This window comes from Mesoplodon densirostris, chromosome 4 (assembly GCF_025265405.1).
Source record: "Mesoplodon densirostris isolate mMesDen1 chromosome 4, mMesDen1 primary haplotype, whole genome shotgun sequence".
Lineage (NCBI taxonomy): Eukaryota > Metazoa > Chordata > Mammalia > Artiodactyla > Ziphiidae > Mesoplodon > Mesoplodon densirostris.
In genome coordinates this window covers 1,903,662-1,928,347 of record NC_082664.1, presented here as the reverse complement: position 1 = coordinate 1,928,347, position 24,686 = coordinate 1,903,662, and the positions used below count along the sequence as shown (strand labels likewise).

General features: G+C 61.6%; 1 protein-coding gene across 1 annotated transcript; it reads left to right on the top strand.

The window, feature by feature from the left end:
* The first annotated feature begins 473 nt into the window (after window positions 1-473).
* ADSS1 (adenylosuccinate synthase 1) lies at window positions 474-18,926 on the top strand. The gene is made up of 13 exons (XM_060095547.1): window positions 474-747; window positions 7,609-7,711; window positions 10,625-10,687; window positions 11,461-11,511; window positions 11,739-11,805; window positions 12,978-13,085; window positions 13,182-13,263; window positions 13,782-13,908; window positions 14,364-14,518; window positions 15,254-15,378; window positions 16,823-16,920; window positions 18,326-18,475; window positions 18,548-18,926. Exons 1-13 carry the CDS (start codon window positions 556-558, stop codon window positions 18,598-18,600), a joined length of 1,374 nt encoding a protein of 457 aa, XP_059951530.1. The 5' UTR covers window positions 474-555; the 3' UTR covers window positions 18,601-18,926.
* The last annotated feature ends 5,760 nt before the right edge of the window (window positions 18,927-24,686 follow it).

The window sequence follows — 24,686 nt, the reverse complement described above, 5'->3', positions numbered from 1 at the left end:
GTTGGTGGGGGAGACACTCTGTCCTCTCTCTGCGTCCACCAGAGGGCGCCCGCGCCAGTCTGGAGAACCCGGGTTCACCGCGGGGCAGGTGCGCACCCCGAACACCCCGAGTGGGGCGCAAAGACGCAGCTCCCTTTTGGCAAACCGCACTCCCGCCCTGGAGGGGACCCCCTCGGTTTCTGGAACGCCGAGGTCCTGGACCTAGCGGGGCGGGCGGGGTGGGTCGCGGCGTCCAGGCCTCGCCTCGGGGAAGGCGAGCGCGATAGCCCCCAAGAGCATTCCCGGGGCTCCCCCGGCCTGGCCGCGTGGAGGGACCCCGTAGCGCGCCGCCGGGCCTGGCACCCCCCAAACCCTGGCCCGGCCCGCGGCCCCACCCGGCTCCCGGGTGGTTGCGGGGGCGGGACCCGGCGGCCTGGAGGTCACGGCGGCGCGTCACGGCGCCTGAGAGCCCGCCCCCGGCCCCGCCCCCCGCCCCGGCCGGTTCCTTTTAATGGCGCGGCGCACTGGGGCCGCGGGCTCTCGGGCGGCCCAGCGCAGCGGAAGAGCCGAGGCAGCATGTCGGGGACCCGAGCCTCCAACGACCGGACCCCCGCCGCAGGCGGCGTCAAGCGGGGGCGGCTGCAGCACGAGGCGGCGACCACCGGCTCCCGGGTGACCGTGGTGCTGGGCGCGCAGTGGGGGGACGAGGGCAAAGGCAAGGTGGTGGACCTGCTGGCCACGGACGCCGACATCATCAGCCGCTTCCAGGTGCGGGCCGGGCGCCGGGTCCCTCCCCCACCCGCCCAGCGAGCCCCCCTCCCCTCCCCTCGGACCCAGACGGACCCTGTCCTCCCTGCCCTCCAGCCCTCCCGGGACACGCCTCTTGGACCCCTCCCCTCCCGGGACACCCTTCCCAGCCGTCACCCCCGCCCACTCACACGCACACACCACCCACTCACAACCCCCTGCCACTCATGGGAGCACACGCTTCGCTCCCCCACTGCCTCCCCCAGGGACCCCGCCTTCCCCACCAGCCCCACCCCCCCAGGGCAGTGAGCCAGGGGCAGAGCTATAAATACAAGTCGCTGAGTTGGGGACACCGGATCCTCAGGGGGTGGGGTGTGCCGTGGGTGTGACACTGGGCCCTGCAGTGTGGGGGGCGGGGACCCCAGCTTCCCAGTGGTTTGAGGGCCACGGAGACACCCTCCCTTCCTGGTTCTGTCTGGGTCTGGGACTGGGCTGGCTGACCACAAGGGGTCAGTGCACGCCGAGGCGGCTGAGTGCCCAGAGCCCAGAGTGGAAGCGAGCAAGGCCCCTCTGAGAGGGGTGGCCCTGGAGGGTCAGCCAAGCAGAGGCAGAGGCCAGGGCAGGACAGCGGGCCAGGTCCTGACGGCAGGCAGAGCAGGGACGAGGAAGAGAGGAGGGAGCCTTGGACTTACGGCTGGGGCGACCCCGTGTCTGGCAGTGCCAGCCAGGAGGCCAGACACAAGCTCTCTCCCCTGAGGGCCCAGGGCGGGGCCTCTGCCGGCTGCGGGCTGCTCTCTGCACCCCGTCTGTCCTGACTGCCACCGGGCAGTCCCCTGGGGCCCCGTGCCATGCTTGCTGCTATGGGCTGACTTACAGCTCGGGGCGCACAGGGGTCAGCTTTGGGGTGCGAGCATTGGTGCTGCCAAGGTTTGCAGCCACGGGCGGGAATGCTGCCAAAAATGAGGAAGGGATGCCCTCTGAGCTCCTCCTCCTTGGCTATGTGGACTCATTCCTGAGCTCCCGCCAGGTGGCCTGGGGCTCCGGCGCCCCAGGGGAGGCCAGCATGCCGGGCTTGGGGAAGACGCTGCCATCTGGACCACTCCTGCCTGACGCAGACAGTGGGTTCCTGGAAGGTGCTTCCTGGGGTGGTGAGAAGTCTCCCACCCTCTCTCTGCCCTAAGCCACGGCGAGCAAGTCCACTCCTCTCCCCTGGACCCTTCAGCCGGGCACGTGGTCCATGCCCACTCTCCTCCCTCTCCAGCTCAGGGCATCCCCTCCTGGGGCCTGTCTGCTCCAGCAATGATGCCCAGGGCCCTCCATGTGACCTGCCACCTCTGGTCAGCCTCGCCCACCCGCCTGTGGCCGTCTCCCCTCCTTGAAGTGACCTCGGGGCTTTGCAGGTACCCGTGAGAGCCCTCATCTTGAAGCCACCGGGATGTCCTGGCTGTGGAGATGGTTCTGGAATGAGGCCCTCCCTGCTCCACCACCTGGGTCAGCAGGCCAGGCCCTGCCCTCTTCCGTCGCTGGACAGGACCAGCCAAGGGCAGAGCAGGCTGGAACCCCCCACCCACCTGGGGGGCCCCCTAGGCACCCTCTCCCCCACCCATATTCTCCAACTGACATCAGTACATTTCCAACTGCAGGCCTCTGCTCTGCAACATGTGGGAATAATTCCCAGCTGTCCTGGGAGCCCACTGTGGCTTCTCCTCTCCAGCCTCCAAACAAGCTGGTGAGGCGGGGCCTCAGAAAAGTTGAGCAGTTGGAATAAGTAGCACTTATGGGCCCTCACGTGTGCCACACCCGCATGGCAACAGCGCTGGGCGTCAGCGGCTGGCACGGGGAGGGTCCAGCCCATGCCCCGGGAAGGCTGCTTTTACTTAGAGCGTGTATGCGTGAAGCCCAGAGTCTTAGCCTTCACGCTGCACCTTGACCCCAGGAGCTGGTCCAGCTCGGGAGCCAGGGGCCAGGGCAGCTGGCGGTGGAGTCGCGTGCAGGGCATGGGCGGGGCTGGGCTGGGGCCCGTCTGGGTGGCTGCCTAGAAGGGCTAAAGCCAGCCAGCCCCAGTGGCCGGAAGGGTCCCCTGGCCTGTCACCTGGGCCTGGGGCCGTCCTGAGTGGCAGCTGCCACCCCGGTGGCTGCCCTGGTCCCCGGCTCTGGTCTTGCTTCTGCCCACCCTCTGCCACCAGCAGGCCTGTCTTCCGTCTTGGCTCTGGTACAAGTGGGAAGCCGTTTGGTGGCCTTTGGCCACCTGGCTCACCTGGACTCACTTTCCTCCTGCCCAGAGGCGGCCTGGGGCCAGAGCCACCCGTGCCCCCAGCGGCCTTCCTCATTTCTTCCCATCTCAGTGGTTTGGGGCCTGTGGTCAGCAAGCACCCCAAGACCCTCAAGACCTTGCTTACGGTCCAGCGACTCAGGCCTTAGGCCCCTCCTGCTGTTGTCTTTGACTCCAGGACCCGTTTCCTGGCAGCCTCCCCTCTCCCCGAGTGGAGGGTGCGCAGCCCTGCCCTCCACCAGCAGCAGCCCTTCTGCAGCCTGGGTCCCTGGTCTGCCCCAGGGCTGGCTCCCTTCTCTCCTCATTCGCAGCCCAGCCCCTTGGGCTCAGGGATGGCCACGCAGCCTCCCCCTTTCCTCTCTCTGGTTCAGCTACTGCCGCAGCGCTGCAGCAGAGACCCCGGAGCCCATCCGTCAGCGGCCTCCCCGCGCTGGCGCCTCATGCCCCCTCTGCTCTTTGCAGGGACCCTCGGCCCGAGCGGCCGAGGGCTCCGCTCGCTCCCTGGGAGTCCCCGCCCCTCCCCTGGGCTCCGTGCTGAGCGTCCTTCCTGCTGTTTGGCATCCCCCCCCAGGCCCCCCTGCCCCACCCCCGCCCCCGCCTCCGTGGTCCAAATAGGAGCCTAAGAGCCCACACACCTGGCCTGGCCGTCGGGCCTCGGTGCCAGCCCTCCTTCCATTCCCAGAGTTGCCTTCGTCAGGCTTTGGGCCCCCGCCCAGGACCCCGAGGCCTTCTCGCGCACTGGGCAGGGTTTCAGATTCCCCTCCTTCCAAGGGCAGTAAGATGGCTCGGCACGAGGGCGCGGCCGGGTTTCCCTGGGGGAGCACCACCGTCAGTTCCCAGGGGGCTGTGGCGATGGGCACGGTGGTCTCACTCGTTGGGGGCCGCGTCCTGCGGCTTGTTGGTGCTCTGGGTCCCCTCTCCCCGGGAGGGCGACTGGGAAATGCCTCACCTGGAACCCCAGGCTAGTCCAGGAGCCTCCGACGGGGAGGGAGAGTGGGGAAAATACCTGGTGTTGTTCCAGAAGCAGCCCCCCTTCCACGTGTACACCCTCCCATGACACCGGCCCCCCGGCAGTGCTCCAGGGGGAGGGCCTCCGCAGGGTCGCCCAGTCCACGTGGAGCCCGCGCCCTCCTCCCTCCAGGCCTCACCCCAGTGTCTCATGGGACAGAGGAGGTCTGTTGGGGGTGAGTGAATGAGTGGGTGAACGAATGAACGGCAGGAGCCTGCCAGCAGAGCAGACACACAGGAGCTGAGGGCTGCCTGGGCGCGTGCACTCCCTGGTTTCAACCCGACCCTGCTGTGGGGAGTGCAGTGCACAAGGGTCTCCAGCCGGAAAGCCGGCCCCTTGTTGCGTGCTGTATGCGCCCCTGATAACACCCGCACTGCCGCTGCCCAGAGGCCTCCTCCCCCGCCCATGGCCACACCCGGCGGCGTGGGAGCAGCTTCACAGCCTCTTGAGACACTGTCGCCCCGCATTCACCCTCTCTGCTGTCTTTGTCCACTCTTCCCTGGCCCCCAGAGAGGGTGGGCTGGAAGGACACCTGCAGAGGCAGGCAGGGTCAGGGCTGGTGAGATGCCCCAGTGGGTTGGCCTTGGCCCCTTTCCTGTGTCCCTGAGCGAGAGAGCCCCCCTTTCTTAGATCCCTGCTGCCAGGGAAGCAACAGGCAGGAGCACCCACCAGGGAGTTTGAGTGACCGGCCAGGCCACAGGGGTGGCTTCAGCATCCCTGGGGACTCAGAGCTGTGCCTGACCCAAAACTGCATCACGGAGGGGAGAACCTGGAGGCTGGCAGAGCCATGAGGGTCCCCCTGGGACACAGAAGAGGGGTGAGGCCAGCTCCAGCTCACTCTTGCGGGGCCCCGGGCATGGAGCTTCCGGAACCTGCCCACCCAGGGATGGGGAGGCAAGGCGCCACCCAGGAGCGAAGGCCCTGCAGAGGCAGCCGGGCTGGGCCTGCAGGGCTGGAGCCTTAGGAGGGCAGGTGGGGTGTCCCTGCCCCGACCTCACCCCCTGACTGTGCGGCCAGGAGAGGGCAGACGGGGGTCTCTCTGGGGCGGTCACCTGGACCTCTGCAGAGCTGCTGGGAGGTGCGCCCTGCGGGTCAGCAGACCCTGAGCTCAGCGTCCAGGGCTGGCTCACGCCCCTGGGAGTGGACTGTGACCTGATGCCCGGGCCCTGCAGCCAGCAGGGGTCATCTGCCTCCCACAGGCCCACAGTGGCCTGCGCCTGTTCCTAGGCGCTGGTGTTTACCCCAAACAAATGTGGTGTGTGCTCAGGCCAGCTGGCGTTGGCACTGGGCACTTGAGAGCAGGGGAGGGAGGCGAGCCGTCTGGACCCCCACCAAGGCAGGCAGGATGCGGCTGGCGGGGGGCAGTGTCTGGCATACGGGGAGAGCATCTGCAAGCTGCCATCTGGTCTAGCCTGGGCCCTGCTGCAGACTCCCTTCTTGGGACCTCAGTTTCCTCATCTGTGAACGGAGGCCACACACCACCGCAGGCTGACCCGCCTACGGCGGGAAACCTGACCCTGGGTGTGAACTCCGCGGAGAACCTCATGTGAGGGGACTCACTGCACGTGTACCGAGGCAGGGGCAGGGCGAGGACGGGGGTCTCGGGGGGGACACAGTTGACCCCCAAACCCGGGGCCCGTCGGTCACGGTGACTCAGATGGTCAAGGCTGAGCCCACCGCCCTACTCCCATGCCCCCCACACCACGTCAGCATCAGCTCCCTTCCCTCCCGCAGCCCCTCTGGGGTCCCTTCCCTGTCTCCCTCCGTGGCGGCCCCCCCGGTTCACCCCCCAGCACAGTCTGCATCCGAGCCCCCCGGGGCCTGACACCGCCCGCCCGCCCGCCCTTGCTCCCAGGGCCCCCCTCCTTGGCCCCCAGCCCCCCGTCGTGCCCTTTGTCCTTCTGCTTCCCCCGTCATTTGTTCAGAGCCTGCGCTCAGCTCCCGCAGCCAACCGCCTGGCTCGGGGCACCTGGGGAGACGGCAGGCTGGCTTCCAGCGGTCGTTGGCTTCGGGGGCGGATGAGCCGAGGGACCCGGCACCGTCGCGCAGCAGGGCCTCGGGGACACACAGCAGCATCGCAGCGACCCCAGGAGTCGATTAGAGGCAAACCCACCCGAGTCCTCCAACCCCTGTGTCAGGCCAGACAGGCCTCCCCACGTGCGTTGGACAAGCGGAACGCTGGGGTGTCTGGGGACCCCCGTGGAAGGGGCTCCTAGCCGGGCCGTGGTGGAGCCGTCTGGCACAGATCGCGGCCGAGCCCCAGGGCGAAACGGGTATTGTGGGTGAGGTTGGGCTCTGGCCCCGCTGCTTAGATTACCCGGGGGTGCGGTGAGGTCCAGGGGGAAGAGGCCCTGGCCGGGTCTCCTGGCGCCTGCGCCCCCGGCCTGGGCCATCTCAGTGGGGGCGCCCAGGAGACGTGTAAGTTTCATCCATCCCCAGCCTGAGGAGCAGGTGCTCCTGGCAGAAGGAGGCCGCCCTCATTCAGCCCTGCCTGGACGGGGCAAGGAGAGGCCTCGTATGGGGGGAGCCCCACCCTGCCGGGCCCTGCAGAGTGGGGGCTGAAGCCCTCACTGCCAGCAGCCACGGCCCCCTCCACAAGGCTGGAGGACAGCGGGGCGTGGAGGGTGGAGGCCCAGCCGTGGAGAGCCTCCGCAGATGGACATGTGCTTCTGCAGGAGATTAGCCGGGAAGGTGGAGGCGGGCTGGGCTCCGAGGCTCTGGGGACACAGCGGGCCCCCCAGGGCAGGCCCACAGCCGCTGGCACCAGCCGGAATGTGCCCCTCCCCGGGCCCTGCTCACTGGCTCTGGGGACCCACGTGCTGGGGCCCGCGATGTCCGCTAGTGGCCGGAACTGGGACTGGAGGCCGGTGCCCCTCAAAGGCAGGGCCTTCCCCTGGCTCCCCTGACTCAGCCCCGCCAGCCTCAGAGTGGTTTCTCCCTCTTTATTCTTGGATGGGAGACACAGGCCCCAGGGAGGGTCCCTGCTGAGAGGGTGAGGGGCCCTGGCCCTGCTGGCCCATGCCAGCACCCAGTCCCCTCACCCGGCCGCAGAAGGGCTGTGCTGTCTGGCCCGCCCGCTGCTTCCTCAGAGCTCGGGCTGTGTGGCAGCAGGGGCCGTGGGGGCCTGAGTTTGCTTCCCGGGATGGTTGGGCCCCCTCATTCCTGCATCAGAGGACGGACCCCCAGAGGGACTCATGGGCAGGGCAGGCACGGCTCTGAGTGTGTCCGCAGCTTCGGGGGCTGCACTAGCCAGCCTCCTTGGAGCATCAGCACGTGACGGTCCTGGGTGTGGGCCAGCGCCTCTCTTGGACTCAGTCCCCTGGCCAGGCCCCTTCACCCCATCCCAGGAGCAGGGCCCTAACCCAGCACCCCAGACGTGCATCAGAGCCGACCACTGGACCAAACTCCCCAAGTCCAAGCATGGACGGCACGTCACACTCCTTGGGGGACAGGACCACCACCCCGGGCAGCCCAGAGGGGGCTCCTGAGCGCCTGCATTTAGAGCTGCCTGGAGTGAGGCCGGTTGCCGGGCGGGCCTTCCCAGGGTGGGTCCAGGCCCCCGGGCTCCTGGATGCTGAGCCAGTTTGTTTTCTGTACCCAGGGGGGCAACAACGCTGGCCACACGGTGGTGGTAGACGGCAAGGAGTACGACTTCCACCTGCTGCCCAGCGGCATCATCAACACCAAGGCCATGTCCTTCATTGGTGAGTGCCCTCCCCGCCCCACCCCCGCCTGGGATCCTGAGCGTGTGAGCAGGAGGGACCTGGGACGTCATCCAGCCCAAGGGCCCGGTGTGAGGCCTGGACGCAGCCGGAGAGCTGGGCTGGACCCCCGCCCACGCCCCCCCCCACCCCGTCCTGCCCAGCGTGAGGACCAGGTGCTCCTGGCCAGGAGAGAATAACCTGCTCAGCCGGGGCCTCGACCCTGGGCCGGGAGGTTCACGGTCCCAGCCTCAAGCGGGAGCCCTCGCAGAGGCCTCTGACCTGGGACCTGTCCTCAGAGCCCCTCCCAGAGCCCAGGACCCCACCCAGCCTGGGCCAGAGGGAGGGAGAGTGCAGGAGGCTCCCCTGAGCGCTCAGACTCCCGCAGTGTGTGTGTACAGGCCTGTGTGCCTGTGTGGGTGAGCGCATGTGTGAGTGTGCATGTGTATGAGTCTGCGTAGGTGCATGAGTGTGAGCGTGTGCGTGCGTGTGTGCAGGTACTGTGTGTGCATGCTCTTGTGCGTGTCCTTAAGTGAGCGTCCGAGCGGGGTCGGGCCTGGCTCCCCTGTTCCTGGCCTGCCCGGGCCCCTTCCCGTCGCCTTCTGCTGCCCCTCCCCCCATGGGTCACGCGCTGGCAGCTTCTGGTACTTTTCCTTCTGGCTCTTTCCACGACTGGGCAGGCCCACACTCGTGACTTATCTGCCCCGCCCCCTCGCTGGCTGGGAAGCTGGGAAGCCGGGGTGGCGCGGCAGGTGTGTGCCCGGCGGCGGCAGGGGGTCTGCCCTGCGTGGGAGCCCAGGGACACGGCGGCCGAGGGGCCGCAGGGGCAGTGGGCAGTCAGGCTGAGCAGGAGGAAAGGGTCTCCCGGAGCCTCCGCCGTGGGTGAGGACGGGGCGGCGAGGACGCCAGCTCCCCCGGGACCCCACGCCCGGGGCGGGGGCTTTGCTGCAGGAAGCTGCTCGGCGCCAGCCTCGGGTGCTGGGCCCCAGGCCCCTCTGGGAGGGAAACGAAGCCAAGGAGGCACCGCTCGACCAGGGGGCGCTCTGCCCGGTCTCCGAGGAGCTGGGGGTGGGTGGGGGCCAGCGGTCACCGGGGAGCATGGGCAAGGGCTCAGCTCGGCGGTCAGCGCGGCCAGACGGCGACGGCGGCGGGAAGCCCCTTAGCAAGGGCAGACCGAGCTGGGACTCACACAGCTGCCCCTCCAGCCCGGGTCACTCCCCCAGGCCCAGCCACGTGGTCATTTCAGGACTCGTGGCATTTAGGTGACCTTTTGTGCTCGGTGTGGCTTGCATCGTCTCTGAGTCACTCCCGTCTGGACCCATGTCCCGTGTGCCTCGGCCAATCCCGGTGCTCAGAGACGGGCTCCTCCCAGGAAGGCAGCGGGGGCCCTGCCCAGCTGGTTTTGGTCTTAGAGGAAGGGGCCAGCGTTGGCTTTAGCCTGGGCCCACGGTGACCTCGTGACCTTGGTGAGCCCCTCCCTTCCGTGGCCTCAACCTCCGCCCTCTGTAGACCCTACTTCAGTTTTACGTGGATGGGGAAGCGTGGCTCCCCCGAGGCCCTGTTTGGGTCCCAGGAACGGCTGGAGGCTGCATTTCCCCGCACCTCCCGCCTTCCCATTTCCATGCCACTTAAACAAAACACAACAGCTTTACTGAGGTATAATTTACGTACCATGAAGTTCACCCCTGTGAGGGTACGATTGTACATCCACCATGATTCAGTTCTAGAACATTTTCCTCCCCCTGAGGAGTTTCCCCTCCCCGCTCCCACCCCACCCCCGACAACCACTGATCTGCTCTCTGTAAATGCTTCATGATGGCTTTTGTTTTGACTTGACCGTTTACTTTATTGTGATAAAATGTACCTAATACAAATCGACCATCTTAGCCATTTTTAACTGTACAGCTCAGTAGCGTTAGGTCCGTTCACGTCGTTGTGCAGGCCCTTCACCACCATCCGTCTGCAGAGCTGCATCGTCTCCCTAAACAGAACCTCCGTCCCCATTAATACTCACTCCCGCTTCCCCCCGCCAGCCCCTGCCCCCAGCAGCCTACTTTGTCTCCATGAGTTTGACTTCTCTATGGACCTCGTACACGTGGATCATACAGAATGTGTCCTTCAGCGTCTGTATTGTGTCCTCGAAGTTCATCCATGTCGCCACCTGCGTCAGAATTTTCTTCCTTTTTAAGGCTGGATAATATCCCAACATGTGGATGAGCCACATCCTTCTGTTGATGGACGCCTGGGTTGCTTCCCCATCTTAGCTATTTTGAACGATGCTGCAATGAACATGAGAGCACGAATTTCATGCTGTTTTTGTTTTTATTTATTTTAAAAATAGGCTATTTTATTTTATTTTTAAAATTAACTTATTTATCTATTTTTGGCTGCGTTGGGTCTTCATTGCTGTGCGCGGGCTTCCTCTAGTGGCGGCGAGCGGGGGCTACTCTTCGTTGCGGTGCGCGGGCTTCTCATTGCGGTGGCTTCTCTTGTTGCAGAGCACGGGCTCTAGAGCGCAGGCTCAGTAGTTGTGGCGCACGGGCTCAGTTGCTCCATGGCATGTAGGATCTTCCCGGACCAGGGATTGAACCCGAGTCCCCTGCATTGGCAGGCGGATTCTTAACCACTAGGCCACCAGGGAAGTCCCTGATTTTGTTTTTAGATTTTTTTTTTTAATGTGGACCACTTTTAAAGTCTTTATTGAATTTGTTAACAGTATTGCTTCTGTTTTATGTTTTGGTTTTTTGGTTATGAAGCATGTGGGATCTTAGCTCCCCGACCAGGGATTGAACCCGCACCCCCTGCATTGGAAGGTGAAGTCTTAACCGCTGGACAGCCAGGGAAGTCCCTGTGCTGTTTTATACGTAAGTCCCCCGCGTCCGTGATACGATTCAGTCTTGTGTCTGTGTGTTGCAGGCAACGGAGTGGTTGTCCACTTACCAGGCTTGTTCGAAGAAGCAGAAAAGAATGAGAAGAAAGGTAGGCCCGTGTTCCCGCAGAACCGCCCCGCTCAGGACACGTGCATGTTCCCAGCGGCCAAGTTGCCGGGTGGCTCGCCATGTGGTTTCTCCTGAGGGCGGCGGCAGGTGGACAGGTGGGGCGGCTTCCACAGCTGGCCCGCTGCCTGGGCCTGCTGGCTCTGCCTGTGCAGGAAGCCAGGAGCGGGCAGTCCAGAGGCCCCAAACTCTGGCTCCAGGCCACAGCCTCAGTGTCGCAGGGGAGCTTTCATGACACTGGGGACAGGTGGCACTGGGAGATAAAGACCAGGCTGTCCAGGAAGGAGCCCTGGAACCTGGAATATGACCCTGATGTCAGGCTGAGACTGGGGACCATTGGACCGACCATGCGAGCAGGGAAGAATGTGGTTCCTGGGGGCTGTTCAGGGGCAGGAGGCTGGCAGGCAGTGGCCGAGGCCACCAGCCAGGCATCTGGGCAAGTGGAACCTCAGTGGCTGTTTAGAGGCAAGCTGATGACACAGCAGCCCTGAGATGCCATGGAGGAAGCACAGCCGCGGCCTCAGGGCTCAGTGCAGGCATGAAAAGAGCGAGTGGGACCCTGGCCCTGGGACGCGGGCACCAGGAGGTGCCGGGACGGAGACCCCACGGGGAGACAGGCTCGCCCGTGGAGACGTGGGTGGACGTCCCCGGGGGGAGGGCCCAGGAACCCCCCCCAGAGAGGCCACCACGGGGAGGGCCCGCCGCTAACCGGAGGTGACTCTGTGGCCCATGGCCAACCGCATGCCGTGTCCGCAGGCCTGAAGGACTGGGAGAAGAGGCTCATCATCTCTGACCGGGCCCACCTCGGTGAGTCTCAGGCCCTCCCTGCCCACCTGTGAGTGACGCCCCCATCCCCACCATGGCCTGGGGCTCCCCCAGGCCTTCTCCAAGGGCTTCCGGGGGTGCCAGGTCGGGATCACTGCCCCCACTGGCAGATGGGGAGATTGAGGCCCGGGGGACCCCAGTGCGTCCCCGGAGGCCCTGTAACCGTCTGTCTCTCCCGCTCGTGGTGCCCCCGCCGGCCCGGCCGGCAGTGTTCGATTTTCACCAGGCGGTGGATGGGCTCCAGGAGGTGCAGAGGCAGGCCCAGGAGGGCAAGAAGTGAGTAGCGCGTGTACTCAGCTCGTGGCCCTCGAGTCCACAGATGGAGAGCTGGGGGCATGTGGGGTGGGGAGCGTGCGTCCACCCGAAGCCCCCAAGGACGGTGCCCGTCGGTTCACCCCCCTGAAGCCCAAGTGAGCCGCCTCTGCCCGGGGCCGCGCCGTCCTCCCCGACCACCACCCCGCGGAATGCCCGTGCCGTCTGTCACCTGCTGCGTCCCCCACCCCTGCTGGGATCGCAAGCCAGCCTTGAGCACAGCTCCGTCCTGGCACCTCGTCCTGCCCACCAGCTCTCGGTGGCCGTTCACTGGTTCTCCAGAGATGTTTACTAGAAGGTGCCAGGGACGGTTCTCAAAGCCGGGACAAGGATGCAGCAGACAGAGCACTGCCTCTCACACACACGTGCACACGCGCCTGCACTGCCCACAGTCACACTCTGCACACACTTGTCCACAAGTGCACACGTACGTACACAGGCATGTACCACACGCATCCACACACACACACACCGGTGCACGCATGTCTGCACACAAATGTGCATGCACCACATGCACTCACGGCACACGCTCATACACAGGCACACATGTATGTGCGCACGTGTATGCACTGCACACATTTCACACGCACGTGCTCATACACAGGTGTGCACATGCTCTCATAGGAGCACATGCACTCACAAACATGCACGCACACACACAGGGCTTGGCCACATGTAGGTGGCAATGCTGAGCCTGGCTGGGCTGTGGCGGGCAGAGAGTACAGGATGGGCACAGCTGGGTTCCAGTCCCGGAGCAGCAGCCTCCGTGCCAGGCGAGAGGGAAGCCAGGGCAGAAGGCAGACAGGCCGGGGAGGGCACCACTGGGCACTGGGCCTCAGAGGGTGGGTAAGGGAGGGTCAGGGCTGGGAATCAGACCCGGGTGCCACCACTGTAGCCCCGGGTCCCTGGAAGCTGGCCACATGAGGTGTCCTGTGGTTCTCATGGCCGTCCCAGACCCCCGGGTGCTGCTGCTGGGAGGGACCCTCAGATGTCACCCAGCTCGACCTTGATTTATGAGGCTGGAAACTGAGGCCTGAGGGGCTGGCCGGGGAACCTGTGTTCCCAGGCTCCTCCCCCAGGCCCCGGGCAGGCTGGCCTGGGCGACCCGAGTTCACAGCCTGTGGCCTGTCTTTTAGCATCGGCACCACCAGGAAGGGGATTGGACCAGCCTACTCGTCCAAAGCGGCCCGCACGGGCCTCCGCATCTGTGACCTCCTGTCGGACTTCGACGAATTCTCCACCCGGTATCTGACCTGTCCGTGACCCCAGGGGAGCCTGGCCAGGGAGGTGGGCTCAGGGCTCCAGGGGGCCAGGGGTCTCAGTCATTTTCGCTTCTGCAGATTCAAGAACCTGGCCCATCAGCACCAGTCCATGTTCCCCACTTTGGAAATAGATGTTGAAGGTCAACTCAAAAAGCTCAAGGTAGATAGAGCTGGGCGCCTCGGCAGCAGGGCCGACCCCGCCCAGGGTCTGCGTCCCACTGACGGTCCGTGCACATTCGTGCAGTGCACCTGTCGCATTATCACAGGTGGACTGGGCTTGGGGGCCATGGGCCTCCCGTGGGAACCCCCTGGCCAGCCGCGCTCACGATGGTCTTCTCAGGAGGCCGGGTGCTCCCCTGATGGCCTGGGCCCTCGCCTCCTCTCTGAGGAAACTGCCCCAGATGTCCTGGGGGACGGAGGCCGACCCTGTCTGTCTGGAGCAGGAGCAGGCGGGAGACAGGAGGATGTCAGCGCAGAGCCCTTCTGGAAGTTTCCAGGGCTGGGACCCCAGCTCCTCCAGCCTCGTCTGGGGCTGTAAATGTGACAGGGCGGGACGAGCGGGGATATCTGCAGACTGAGCCCCTCGCTGGGCGGGAGTTTGCTGGAAAAGAGAGGCTGTGGGGAGGAGGCCAGCGCTGGGTGGACACCCTAGTTCCTGCATCCTCCCCCTTCCCCCAGGGCTTCGCGGAGCGGATCCGACCCATGGTCCGAGACGGCGTTTACTTCATGTACGAGGCGCTCCACGGCGCCCCCAAGAAAATCCTCGTGGAAGGCGCCAACGCAGCCCTCCTGGACATTGACTTTGGTACGTCCCGGCCGCATCCCCACCAACCCCGCCTTTCAGAGACAGGCGAGGTGCGGCCTCCCTGCATGGCCACGCTGCCGGCCGCGCCCAGGAAACCTACCCCCCTCGTTTCCCTAAATTCAGCCGAGAGGGGAGGAGGGAGAAGTTGGGCTGGAGGGGAGGGAGGGAGGGCGAGAGAGCCCGGCGGGGCCCCAACTGCCCCACGTGGGCCTCTGTCCACCCTGTCCCCGACCCAGGGACACACCAGCCTGAAGCCCCAAAGCCGCAAGGCGCAGGCAGGGGAGGCGTGCACCGTCCAAACCCGAGCGGCCCTCTCCCTCCCCTCCCCGCCTAGCTCATACCCACTGCACCCGGTGCCGGCCACTCCCCCAGGATGGTCCCCCTGGAGACCTGCCAAGGGGGACCCCTGGGCCCAGGTGATCTTCGGGGTGGGGGCCTGACCGGCTGTCTCACAGGGACCTACCCCTTTGTGACGTCATCCAACTGCACGGTGGGCGGCGTATGCACCGGCCTGGGCATCCCCCCACACAACATAGGCGAGGTCTACGGCGTGGTGAAGGCCTACACCACACGCGTGGGCATCGGCGCCTTCCCCACTGAGCAGATCAATGTGAGTCCCCAGCCCCGCGGAACCGCGTGGGCACCTGGTGGAGGGGCCTGGGGAGGCTAATGAGATGCAGGGGCCTGCCGCTCCAGCCCCGTCCCGCGCCGTGGCCGTACACAGTGGAGCCCCTCGGCTCGGGAAGGGCACCGAGAGCTGTGTCTCTGCTCCATCCTCGGGGGCACAGGCCACCTTCGTCCTTGGGGGCCTGAGCCCCCCTGGGTTTGGTCTCAGCCAAGCTAGAGCAGGGCCAGAAGCACCGCCCCCGCCCCGCCCAGCAAACTGCTCTCCAGCCTCGTGGGTGTTTCTGGAAGCTCAGGACACCGCCGGCCTTCCTCTCACCTGGCCTTGTGCCCTCATGGCTGGCGAGCACCCGAGACTCTTGTCCTGGGCAGATGTCTGAGAGCCAGAGTGGGAAGGGGCTTGGATGAGGCGCAGGGATAGGGATAGGGACCCCTGAGAAATAAACACACACCTGTCCGAGGCTCAGCTGCAGGGCCAGGTCAATCCACCCTCACCTGCCCGCGAGGCCCAAGAAGGAGGTGCTGGTCAGTGCGGCCCTACCTGGGGGGTCTCAGCTGGGGCAGGTGTGCCGGGGGCCAGGGAAGCAGGCGTGAGGGGGGGTGATCGCCAGGGGCTGCAGGAGGGTCGGAGGGGAGGGCAGAGGAGATGATTGTGAACGCCAGGCAGCCGGGCACAGGCTCCCTTTCCCGTGGCACCGGGGCCCTCTCTGTCCCCACGCAGGAAATCGGGGACCTGCTGCAGAGCCGTGGCCACGAGTGGGGCGTGACCACGGGCAGGAAGAGACGCTGTGGCTGGCTGGACCTGATGATCCTCAGATACGCCCACATGGTCAACGGATTCACCGCGTGAGTGACACTTCGGGCACATCCGGGTGCCCTTCCACCCCGGGGTCCGTCCCTGGGTCCCCAGACACGACGGGAGCAGGGGAGCTGGGCATCGGGGCTCAGGGCCACCGTCTCCCCACGCAGGGTGATGTCACCTGAGGGAGACCCTTCTCCACGGCGAGGCCACAGTGGGGTGATGTGGAGGCCCACGCAGGGCACCTTGGAGCTGGCCCTGCGGCCAGCCCTGCACCTCCTCCTGAGCACAGACAGGGCTGGGGCTCCCCCACTAGCTGTGCCAGCGCAAACGCCGTCACTTCAGTTCCCCCAAACACCCAGGGTGACACTGGGCTCCTAAGAAGGGGGCAGAACAAAGCCCCAGCAGGAGAGGCCACGCTTGAAGCTCGCGAGGCCCCGCAGAGAGGTGGCAGGGGGGCGCAGCCTGCGCTGGTCCTGGAGAGCGGCCGCCGGGTGTACAGTCCCTCGGGCACCTCCGCAGGTCCCCCCGCTCTGGGGCCCCGGTCTGCGAGGCTGTGGACAGGAAGATGACCCCGAGGGGGCCGGGAGCAGCAGCCCCCCTCCTCCGAAGCGGCACCCCCGGGGGGCAGGGCGGGCCCCCCACAGTGCCCCCGAGACCAACCAGGCAGCCGGGCTGCTCTGGGTGATGGTTGTGGTTTCAGCGGCTCAGACCTCGCCCTGGGAAACGAGGGGCTTCGTGCGAACAGAGGACTTGCTGCTTCCTCCCCAGAAAGACGGGCCAGGGTGCGAGGTGCACGCTTGTCACAGCACACGGCCCACGAGTTACCACAGCCGCGCTCGGCGTGTGTGGGCCATCCGTCCGCGGGAGGCACAGGGACGAAGTGGCCAAGGACACGGTGTCCAAGGTCCCTGGCCCGCAGTCCTTGTGTGCAAAACGGGGAGATGCAGCCTCCCGGGGCCCTGAGGGTAACGGCCCAGCCCGGGTCAGGGCACTGGCGCCGTGCACGGTGGCCCACGTGGGCTCGGGAAACCCAGGGACACCCACCCAGAGGCCCTTGAGGCCTGGCCGTGCAGAGATGAGAAAAGGAAAGAGAGAAACTTGCGTGAAGCCCGGGCTCCCTGGCCCTGGGCGGACGGTGTGGGAGACCCTCAGGGGTGGACGATGTCAAGGGCACCAGTGGTCTCGGCCCAGGCTCGGGGTCTCCCGGGTCAGAGTGGCATGGACGGGCCCAAGGCTCACATGCCCAGACCCTCAACGCGGCCGTGAGAAGGGAAGAAAGGACAAGGCCACCAGATTGGGGTCCCCATGGGGTGCTCAGGGCCAGGTGGGCCAGATGGTTGGAGCTGGGTTCCAGCCTGGCCGTAGGCGGCCTTTTCCATCTTCCTCTCGATTCCTGGCAAGTAGAGGAGAAGCGAGGGGTGGAGCCCAGACAGGAGAAATGATGGCGTAGCTGACCGCTACTCAGCGTCTCGCTGTGGTTTTGGACAGGCTGGCCTTAACGAAGGTGGACATCCTGGACGCCCTGGACGAGATTAAAGTCGGCATCGCATACAAGCTCAGCGGGAAGCGGATCCCCTACTTCCCAGGTGCGAGCACGGTGGCTTTCCTGTCCTTGGCCTGTCTCGCGGGACCTGGTAACAGACGTGACCCGTGGTTTCTGGGGCGAGGGGACAGGGTGTACGTGTTGAACACGTGGGGTGAGTACGTGTCTGGAAGACTCATCCCGATTCTGTCTGTGGCAGGTTCTCACCCCGATGGGAGGCCTGGCCGGGCCTTGGGGCAGTTGCCAGGCATCCATGGTCTGGGAAGGGCTCAGAGGGACTCAGAGGGACCGGCCTGACCCCGGGACCCTGGGGGACCCTCAGGTGCCTGGGGTCAAGGCCCACCTCCCGGGAGCAGGGGACTCACCTGAAATAGCTGACGTCAGGTCTGGGCGCTCAAAGCTCTGGGCAAATAGGAAGACGAGGGGCTTCCCTCGTGGCACAGTGGTTGAGAGTCCGCCTGCCGATGCAGGGGACACGGGTTCGTGCCCCAGTCCGGGAAGATCCCACATGCCGTGGAGCAGCTGGGCCCGTGAGCCATGGCCACTGAGCCTGCGCGTCCGGAGCCTGTGCTCCGCAACGGGAGAGGCCAGAGCAGTGAGAGAGAGGCCCGTGTACCAGAAAAAAAAAAAAATAGGAAGACGACTTTGACCTAAGAAAACATACATTTTTGATTAGACTCTTTAAGGTTCTAACTGGAGTTTCTGTGACCAAGCAAGCATCCTTTGTTTTAAAAAGCATAAAGGCAGTGCTGTTTTCCTGGGGTCACAGTTACTTGTGCATCTGCACCGGGGTCACGTGACCCCACCCTCACCAGTGGCCATGGGCGAGCTGCCCCCCGCTGCCCCACCCCCAGCACGTGTGTACACCCACCAGTACCAGCGGCTGTGGGAGCCCCGTGCGTCCTCTCGGCCAGTGTGCCCCAGCCCTACTGACCCTGAGCTTTGAGAGGCCGCAGCAGGATTGTGATGTGACCCCAGGGGAACATTTGAACTTGGAGCGCATCCAGGGCCCTTGCAGTGGACGGCTCCTTGCAGCATCTGCTGACAATAAGGGGTGGTTGGTGTCTGCTGTAGCCCTGGAATCCCCGCCAAGTGGGGTCCCTGCCCCGAGGAGGGGGATATAAATCCTGTAGGACCTCTTGACACTTCAGGACCCTGGATCCCCTTAGAATTTCCAAGCAGGGGCCTCAGAGTTCCTCTCATGATGGCTGTGGACGTTGCAGCAGAGCGCGTAGTGAATCCGTGTCCAGGGTGGCATGTCCCCTGGGCTGGAAGGGCTACAGCCAGTGTCCAAGAACCACCCCCACCCCCTGAGTAAACCAAGCAGGGCGGCTTGCCTTCCCCGCCTCTGAGCCCCGGGGCAAGCGGACCCCAGGCTGGGGGTCCCGGGCCCGTGGCCGAGCAACTGTCCGCAGCACGTGGTTCACCCCGGCCCTGCGTGTCCCCAGCCAACCAGGAGATTCTGCAGAAGGTGGAGGTGGAGTATGAGACGCTGCCTGGGTGGAAGGCAGACACTACGGGCGCCAGGAAGTGGGAGGACCTGCCCCCGCAGGCCCAGAGCTATATCCGGTTTGTGGAGAACCACGTTGGAGTGGCAGGTGGGTGCCCTGAGCCCTGGCTGCCCCCTCTCCCCGCCACGCCCTGGGCTGAACCTCCCCTTTCCCTTTCAGTGAAATGGGTTGGTGTTGGCAAATCCAGAGATTCGATGATCCAGCTGTTTTAGACAAAGACAGAGCTGATCCCAGCAGGCCACGTCCACGCCAGCAGCCACAGTAGTGTTCTTTCCCAGCCAGCAAAACCAACGCCATATACAAAGAGATTTGAAAACTATTTTCTGTACTTTTATATTTCTCTTTAAGCCTTCGGCTCCACCCACTGATTTCTACAACCACTTGAAACATCTGAAAACCAGTGTTGGGTACATTTTAAAAAATCCTGCTGTTTCAAATGAGCCGAAGCGCTCAAAACAGAGACCTTTTATGGCACGTGAATTGTCACATGGTTGTATGCCTGGTTGGAGCCGTTTAGTAATAAACAAATCCGACAGCCGCTGAACGGTAGTGAGCAGTGCATGTTTTGTTCTGACTTTGTCGTCGTCATTTTGACTTTTAAACGCTGGAAGGCGCCACTTTGCCGCATCAGCAGTCTGGGTGACACACATTTTCTTTTGTTTTTAATAAATATATTTATTTATTTATTTATTTTTGGCTGCGTTGGGTCTTCGTTGCTGTGCGCGGGCTTCCTCTAGTTGCGGCGAGTGGGGGCTACTATTCGTTGAGGTGCGCAGGCCTGTCATCACGGTGGCTTCTCTTATTGCGGAGCATAGGCGCACAGGCTCTAGAGCGCAGGCTCAGTAGCTGTGGCGCACGGGCTTAGTTGCTCCGCAGCATGTGGGATCTTCCCAGACCAGGGCTCGAGCCTGTGTCTCCTGGGTTGGCAGGGGGATTCTTAACCACTGCGCCACCAGGGAAGCCCTAAATCCTAGCTTTTTAGAGCTGAGGATGCCAGCTGGGTTCACTGACATTGGGCCGCTGCCAACTCGGCTTGCTTCCCATGGACCCTGCCGGCCCCAGGCGGTTCCGCAGGGTCCGGTGTCACCGGCTTGCACCACGGAGTCCCAAACTCATGTGACAGCATGTTGGGTGAAAGGGCCACAGATTGGGTGTGTGGCTTCACATCCGCCAGCGAACTTTTCCAAACAGTGCCGAGAACAAGCTTCAGCAATTTGAAAGATGTCAGGGGCATGCGTGTGGACCAGCTTCCTCGGGCAGCAGGGCTACAGGTGAGAAGCGCCGGCAGAAACTGATCTTGGAGTTTCCCAAGAATTATTTCCTTCCACGACAGAGCAAGAGGGACAAAAGGAGAGGCCAAAGGCAGGGTGAGTCCTTAAGGAAAGAGGAGGTGGAGCCCAGCTCTTCTCCCTGCCCCCGGGGATACTGTGCTTCTCCTGACCACATGACTATCCTGCTACGACAGAGGGATGCACGCTTTGGGCAATCAACCAGAGTAGGCATTTTCCAAAGAAATCATTTCATTCTGCATAAAAAGCTGCACTCCTGGCTTGGCAAGCTCAACCTGCAATTTAAATTACAAAGCTGCAAAAAGCCACTATATTATGTAGTAGCTGCTAAATTCTCCACTCGAATACGAGTTGTTCTTTCCTTTGATCTCTGGACAAAATCTTGGGGAGGCAGCCCCAGGCAATGTCTTTGAGTATCTTCAGGTGTTATACAAGGTGAAAAGACACCAATTTGGAGGGGAAATCATTCTTCCCTGGCACCAGCTTCCTCACTCCCGTGCGGCCCAGGGACGGGAGGCTGTGTCCTCTGGGTGAGGTTAGGATAGACGGCCCCCTTTTCTCAGCATCAGATGTTGTGGGGGTCTGAGTAGTTAGAATAAGGTGCTCTCTCCTCTTTGCACCAGTAACACAGCCCCACTGTAGATAAGCTCACAGTGGTCGCAAGTCAATACGTGGATAAAAGACAAGTACGTGATTTGATAACGTTGTTTGATAAAACATGTTTTTCCAGGGACTTCCCTGGCAGTCCAGTGGTTAAGACTCTGTGCTTCCACCGCAGGCGGCAAGGGTTCGACCCCTGGTCGGGGAACTAAGATCCCATATGCCGCGGGGGCGCGGCCAAAATGTAAAAAAAACAAAAACAACAAAAAAGTGTTTTCCCAAACACTTTGGAAAGCTGCCGGTTTGCTCAGAAGTTTAACATTCATCTACCCTACCATCAGATAGCCATTCCACTCCTAGGCACTGACCCACAACAAATGACCACGAATGTACAGAAAAAGCCTTAGACGAGAATGTTCAGAGCAGCTGCCCTCATCAGAGCCCAAACCTGGCACAGCCCAGGTGTCAGTCGACAGGTGAACAAACTGTGGTCCATCCACACACAGAATACACTCAGCAACAGAAGTAATGGACCACTGAGGGGTGCAGGACGGTGGCCGGTCTCGGATCAAACTGATGGAAAAAGCCAGACACAAAGGTGCACATGCAGAATGAGACCGAGCCTGTGAGGTTCTAGGACGGCAGCGTCCCTGTAGGGATGAAAACAGAGCAATGGTCACTTCTGCCCGCGGGAGGGGTGACGGGGTCATCGTAACTGGCAGAATTTTATACATTTACCATCTGGGCATTCCACTGGGCGTAAATACACACAACCGCACTGTAAGTAAATTATACCCCAATCTAAAAGTTACTCAGAGTAACCATACAACCATCTTACATAACTGAGATGATAATTACTCACAACTTTAGGACCCCGAGGCAACTTTGATGAAACATATCAATGAATACGTTTCCTGCCAGCCTTACCCACTCTGCATTTGTTAGAGGGGAAGTTTGCTGCACTTCTCGTGGGAAAACAGAAAGCGTGTTCCTTCCTCATCTGACACATATTCACTTCCAGAATGTCCAACTTTCTAAGGTCAAATTATGCCACTCCGCAAATGCTTTGCCTGAGTTCGGTTTTCCTGGGATAGCGCCCCGCCCCGGGCAAGGCAGTTCTCCTTACTCTGCTTCCACAGCTCCCGTCCTTCCCCTTTTGTGACATTTGTCCCCCCAGAGGGCAGGGACCCCGCTGCCGCTGCTCCACACCACCCCTAAGGGCCGAGCACAGAGCTCGGTATGTATTATGGGCTGAACTGTGTCCCCCTAAACTTCACATGTTGATGCCTCAACTCCCAGTACCTCCGAATGGGACTGATTTGGAGGTAGGGACTTTGAAGAGGTCATTTTTTCCGAAGCTTTATTGAGGTGTAACTGACATATATTTAGATATAATTGATACAGAACATATAATTGACATATAATGTACACCTTAATTGTACACTGTTGACATAAAACAATAAAAGACCAGCAAAATGGGTTTATTTGGGAACGGCAAAAAATTGCAATTCAGGATATGTAATCTATGGCTAAACACAGGCAAGTCTGGAGAACAAAGGAGAGAAAACTCTTGAGAAGGAGGAGATGGAGGGGCTAGTCTGGGCAAAGAACCCATTGGTGGAAACTGGGAGTTTGACATGTAAGTGGTCTTTCATTGGCTGAGTTGTGACAGACTTTTATTGGCTGGGCTGTTGTCGGGCAAGGAGAAATTCTTCCTCCTGCTGGGTAGTAAAGTAGTAACCTTCTTTGTAGATGCAAGGTACTCTTTTTCTATTCGGTCTGCAATTAATGTAGTGCAGTAGGGCATGCTTGCTCCCTCTTCTGGCCTCCTGACTCTTTTTTTTTTTTTTTTTGGCCACACCACGCGGCTTGCAGGATCTTAGCTCCCCGACCAGGGATTGAACCCAAGCCCTCTGCAGTGAAAGTGCGAAGCCCTAACTACTGGACCGCCAGGGAATTCCCTCTGACTCCATTTTAAATGAGGTTTCTGCTTCTTAATTTTTACAACATTAAGGTGTACAGTGTGATGATTTTATACACATACATATTGCAAAAGCTATAATAAGGTTAGATAATACATCCTTCACCTCATATAATCACCATTTTGTTGTTGTTGTTGTTGTTATGGTGAGAACAGTTAAGATCTACTCTTAGCAACCTGCACGTACACAATACTTGCTAACTATAGTCACTGAGCTGTACATTAGATCCCTGGAACCTATCTACCATATAACTGGAAGTTTGTACCCTTTGACCAACAGCTCCCCATTTCCCCCAAGCCCAGCCCCTGGCAACCACCATTCTACTCTGTTTCTATGAGTTTGATGATTTTTTTTTTGGTTAATATTTATTTATTTATTTACTTACTTACTTAGGTTGCGCTGGGTCTTAGTTGTGGCATGCGGGATCTTCGTTGCCACATGCGGACTTCTTAGTTGCAGCGTGCATGTGGGATCTAGTTCCCCAACAAGGGATCAAACCCAGGCCCGCTGCATTGGAAGCACAGCGTCTTATGCACTGGACCACCAGGGAAGTCCCAAGTTTGATGATTTTGGATTGCACATATAAATGATATCATACATTACTGTATTTCTCTTTCTCTGACATTTCGGTTAGCAAAATGTCCTCCAGATTCATTCACGTTATTGCAACTGGCAGAATGGCCTTCTTTTTTATGGCTGAATAATATTTCATTATATGTATATTCCAAATATCACATTTTCTTTATCCACTCATCCACTGATGAACACTTAGGTTGTTTCCATGTCTTGGTTATTGTAAAAATGCTGCAGGGAACATGGTGCAGATAGCGCTTCAAGGTAATGATTTCAATTCCTTTGTATACACAGAAGCGGCATTGCTGGATCACATTGCAGTTCTGTTTTCAACTTTTTGAGGAACCAGGAGGTAATTAAGTTTTAAAGCGGTCATATGGGTTGGCCTTAATCCAGTCTGACTGGCGTCCTTATCAGAAGAGGAGGTGAGGACACAGACACACACAGAGGGACGACCACGTGAGAGCAGGGAGAAGACGGCCGTCTGCAGGCCAAGGAGAAACCAGCTCTGCACACACCTTGATCTTAAGACTTCCAACTTCCAGAACTGTCAGAACATAAATGTCTACTGTTTAAGCCCTCAGTCTGAGTGCTTTGTTACAGCACCTCTAGAAAACTAATCCAGCACTGACTGGGCCCTCAACAAATATTTCTTAAATTAAAATTAGGTTGAAATAGAAGAGCTAACAAGATTCTCTTTTAATCACAATGTTTTGCATCTATCTACTGTGTCTTAAACGAGCCTAAGGCAGTTTCAAATCTGAACGCAAAGAAGTCTTTTAAAATCCCCAAGACCTGTAGGATTAAAAACAACACTCCTGGGAATTTCATCTATCTCTGGGATAAAACCAATCAAGCGTCTTTTTGTCACAGTGACTGCAGACCGCTAACAGGTATAGTACCCCACCATGCGGTCACGCAACAGGAAGAACGCTGGCCGAAGCCCCACTTTCGGCCTGGTCTCCCTAGACCCGCCATGCGGGGCGGGAAGGGGCAGGTGGACCGGAGGCTGGCCCTGCCCAACCCCTGCGGGTGTCCTGGGCTGTGGTGTGCGTCACGTGGGGTGGTGTCACGTGAGGGGTGCGTCGCGTGGGGCGCGGCCTGTAAGACAGAGGTCCTCGGCTTGTCAGCGGAAATCCAGGCGACAGCGGAACGGGCGGGACGACCCCGGGGGCAGCGGACAGGACGAGGGTCGGGCGGGCAGGCGGCCGCCAGAGGCCGAGGTGGGGCCGGAGCCGCACGGCTCTGTCACAGCCCGACATTACGTCAGGCCTGCCCCGCATGACGCAGCAGGGCCCGAAACCCGGCCCGTGACGTGTGTCCAGTGCGTTCATGCGGCACTCTCCACTTGTGAGGGCGGGGCAGTGCTCCAAATTAAGAATTACAGAAAAGTGAATCATCCGCGAACTTCTGGTGATTTAAACGGAGAAGTATAACCAGTTTCGAGAGTTGTTTGGGGAGCAAAACTAAAAACAGCCGAGACGCTATTCCCTTCCGCACCCGCTCCTACCAGTCCCTCCCACATGTCGCCTCCGACCTATCAGGAGCCAGCCCTCACACGAGTCCCGCCCCCGATGTCTCCCCCAGCCCATCCTGCGGCGCGTGCGCACCACACCGCCTTCCCGCTTCCCCGCCCCCGCGGCGCCCACTCCGACCCTTGACCTCTTCCGGACTTTCCCGCGTCTCCGAGTCCCGCCTCCCGGCCCACGAGCCCCGCCCCCGCCCCGGGCCTATCCCGCGTCGCGCCGTGCAGCAGCCCCGCCCCGCCCTCCTCCCGGGCCTATCCCGCGTCGCGCCGCGCACCAGCCCCGCCCCCGTCCCGCGCAGGGGTTGGCGCACGGCTGTGACGTCACG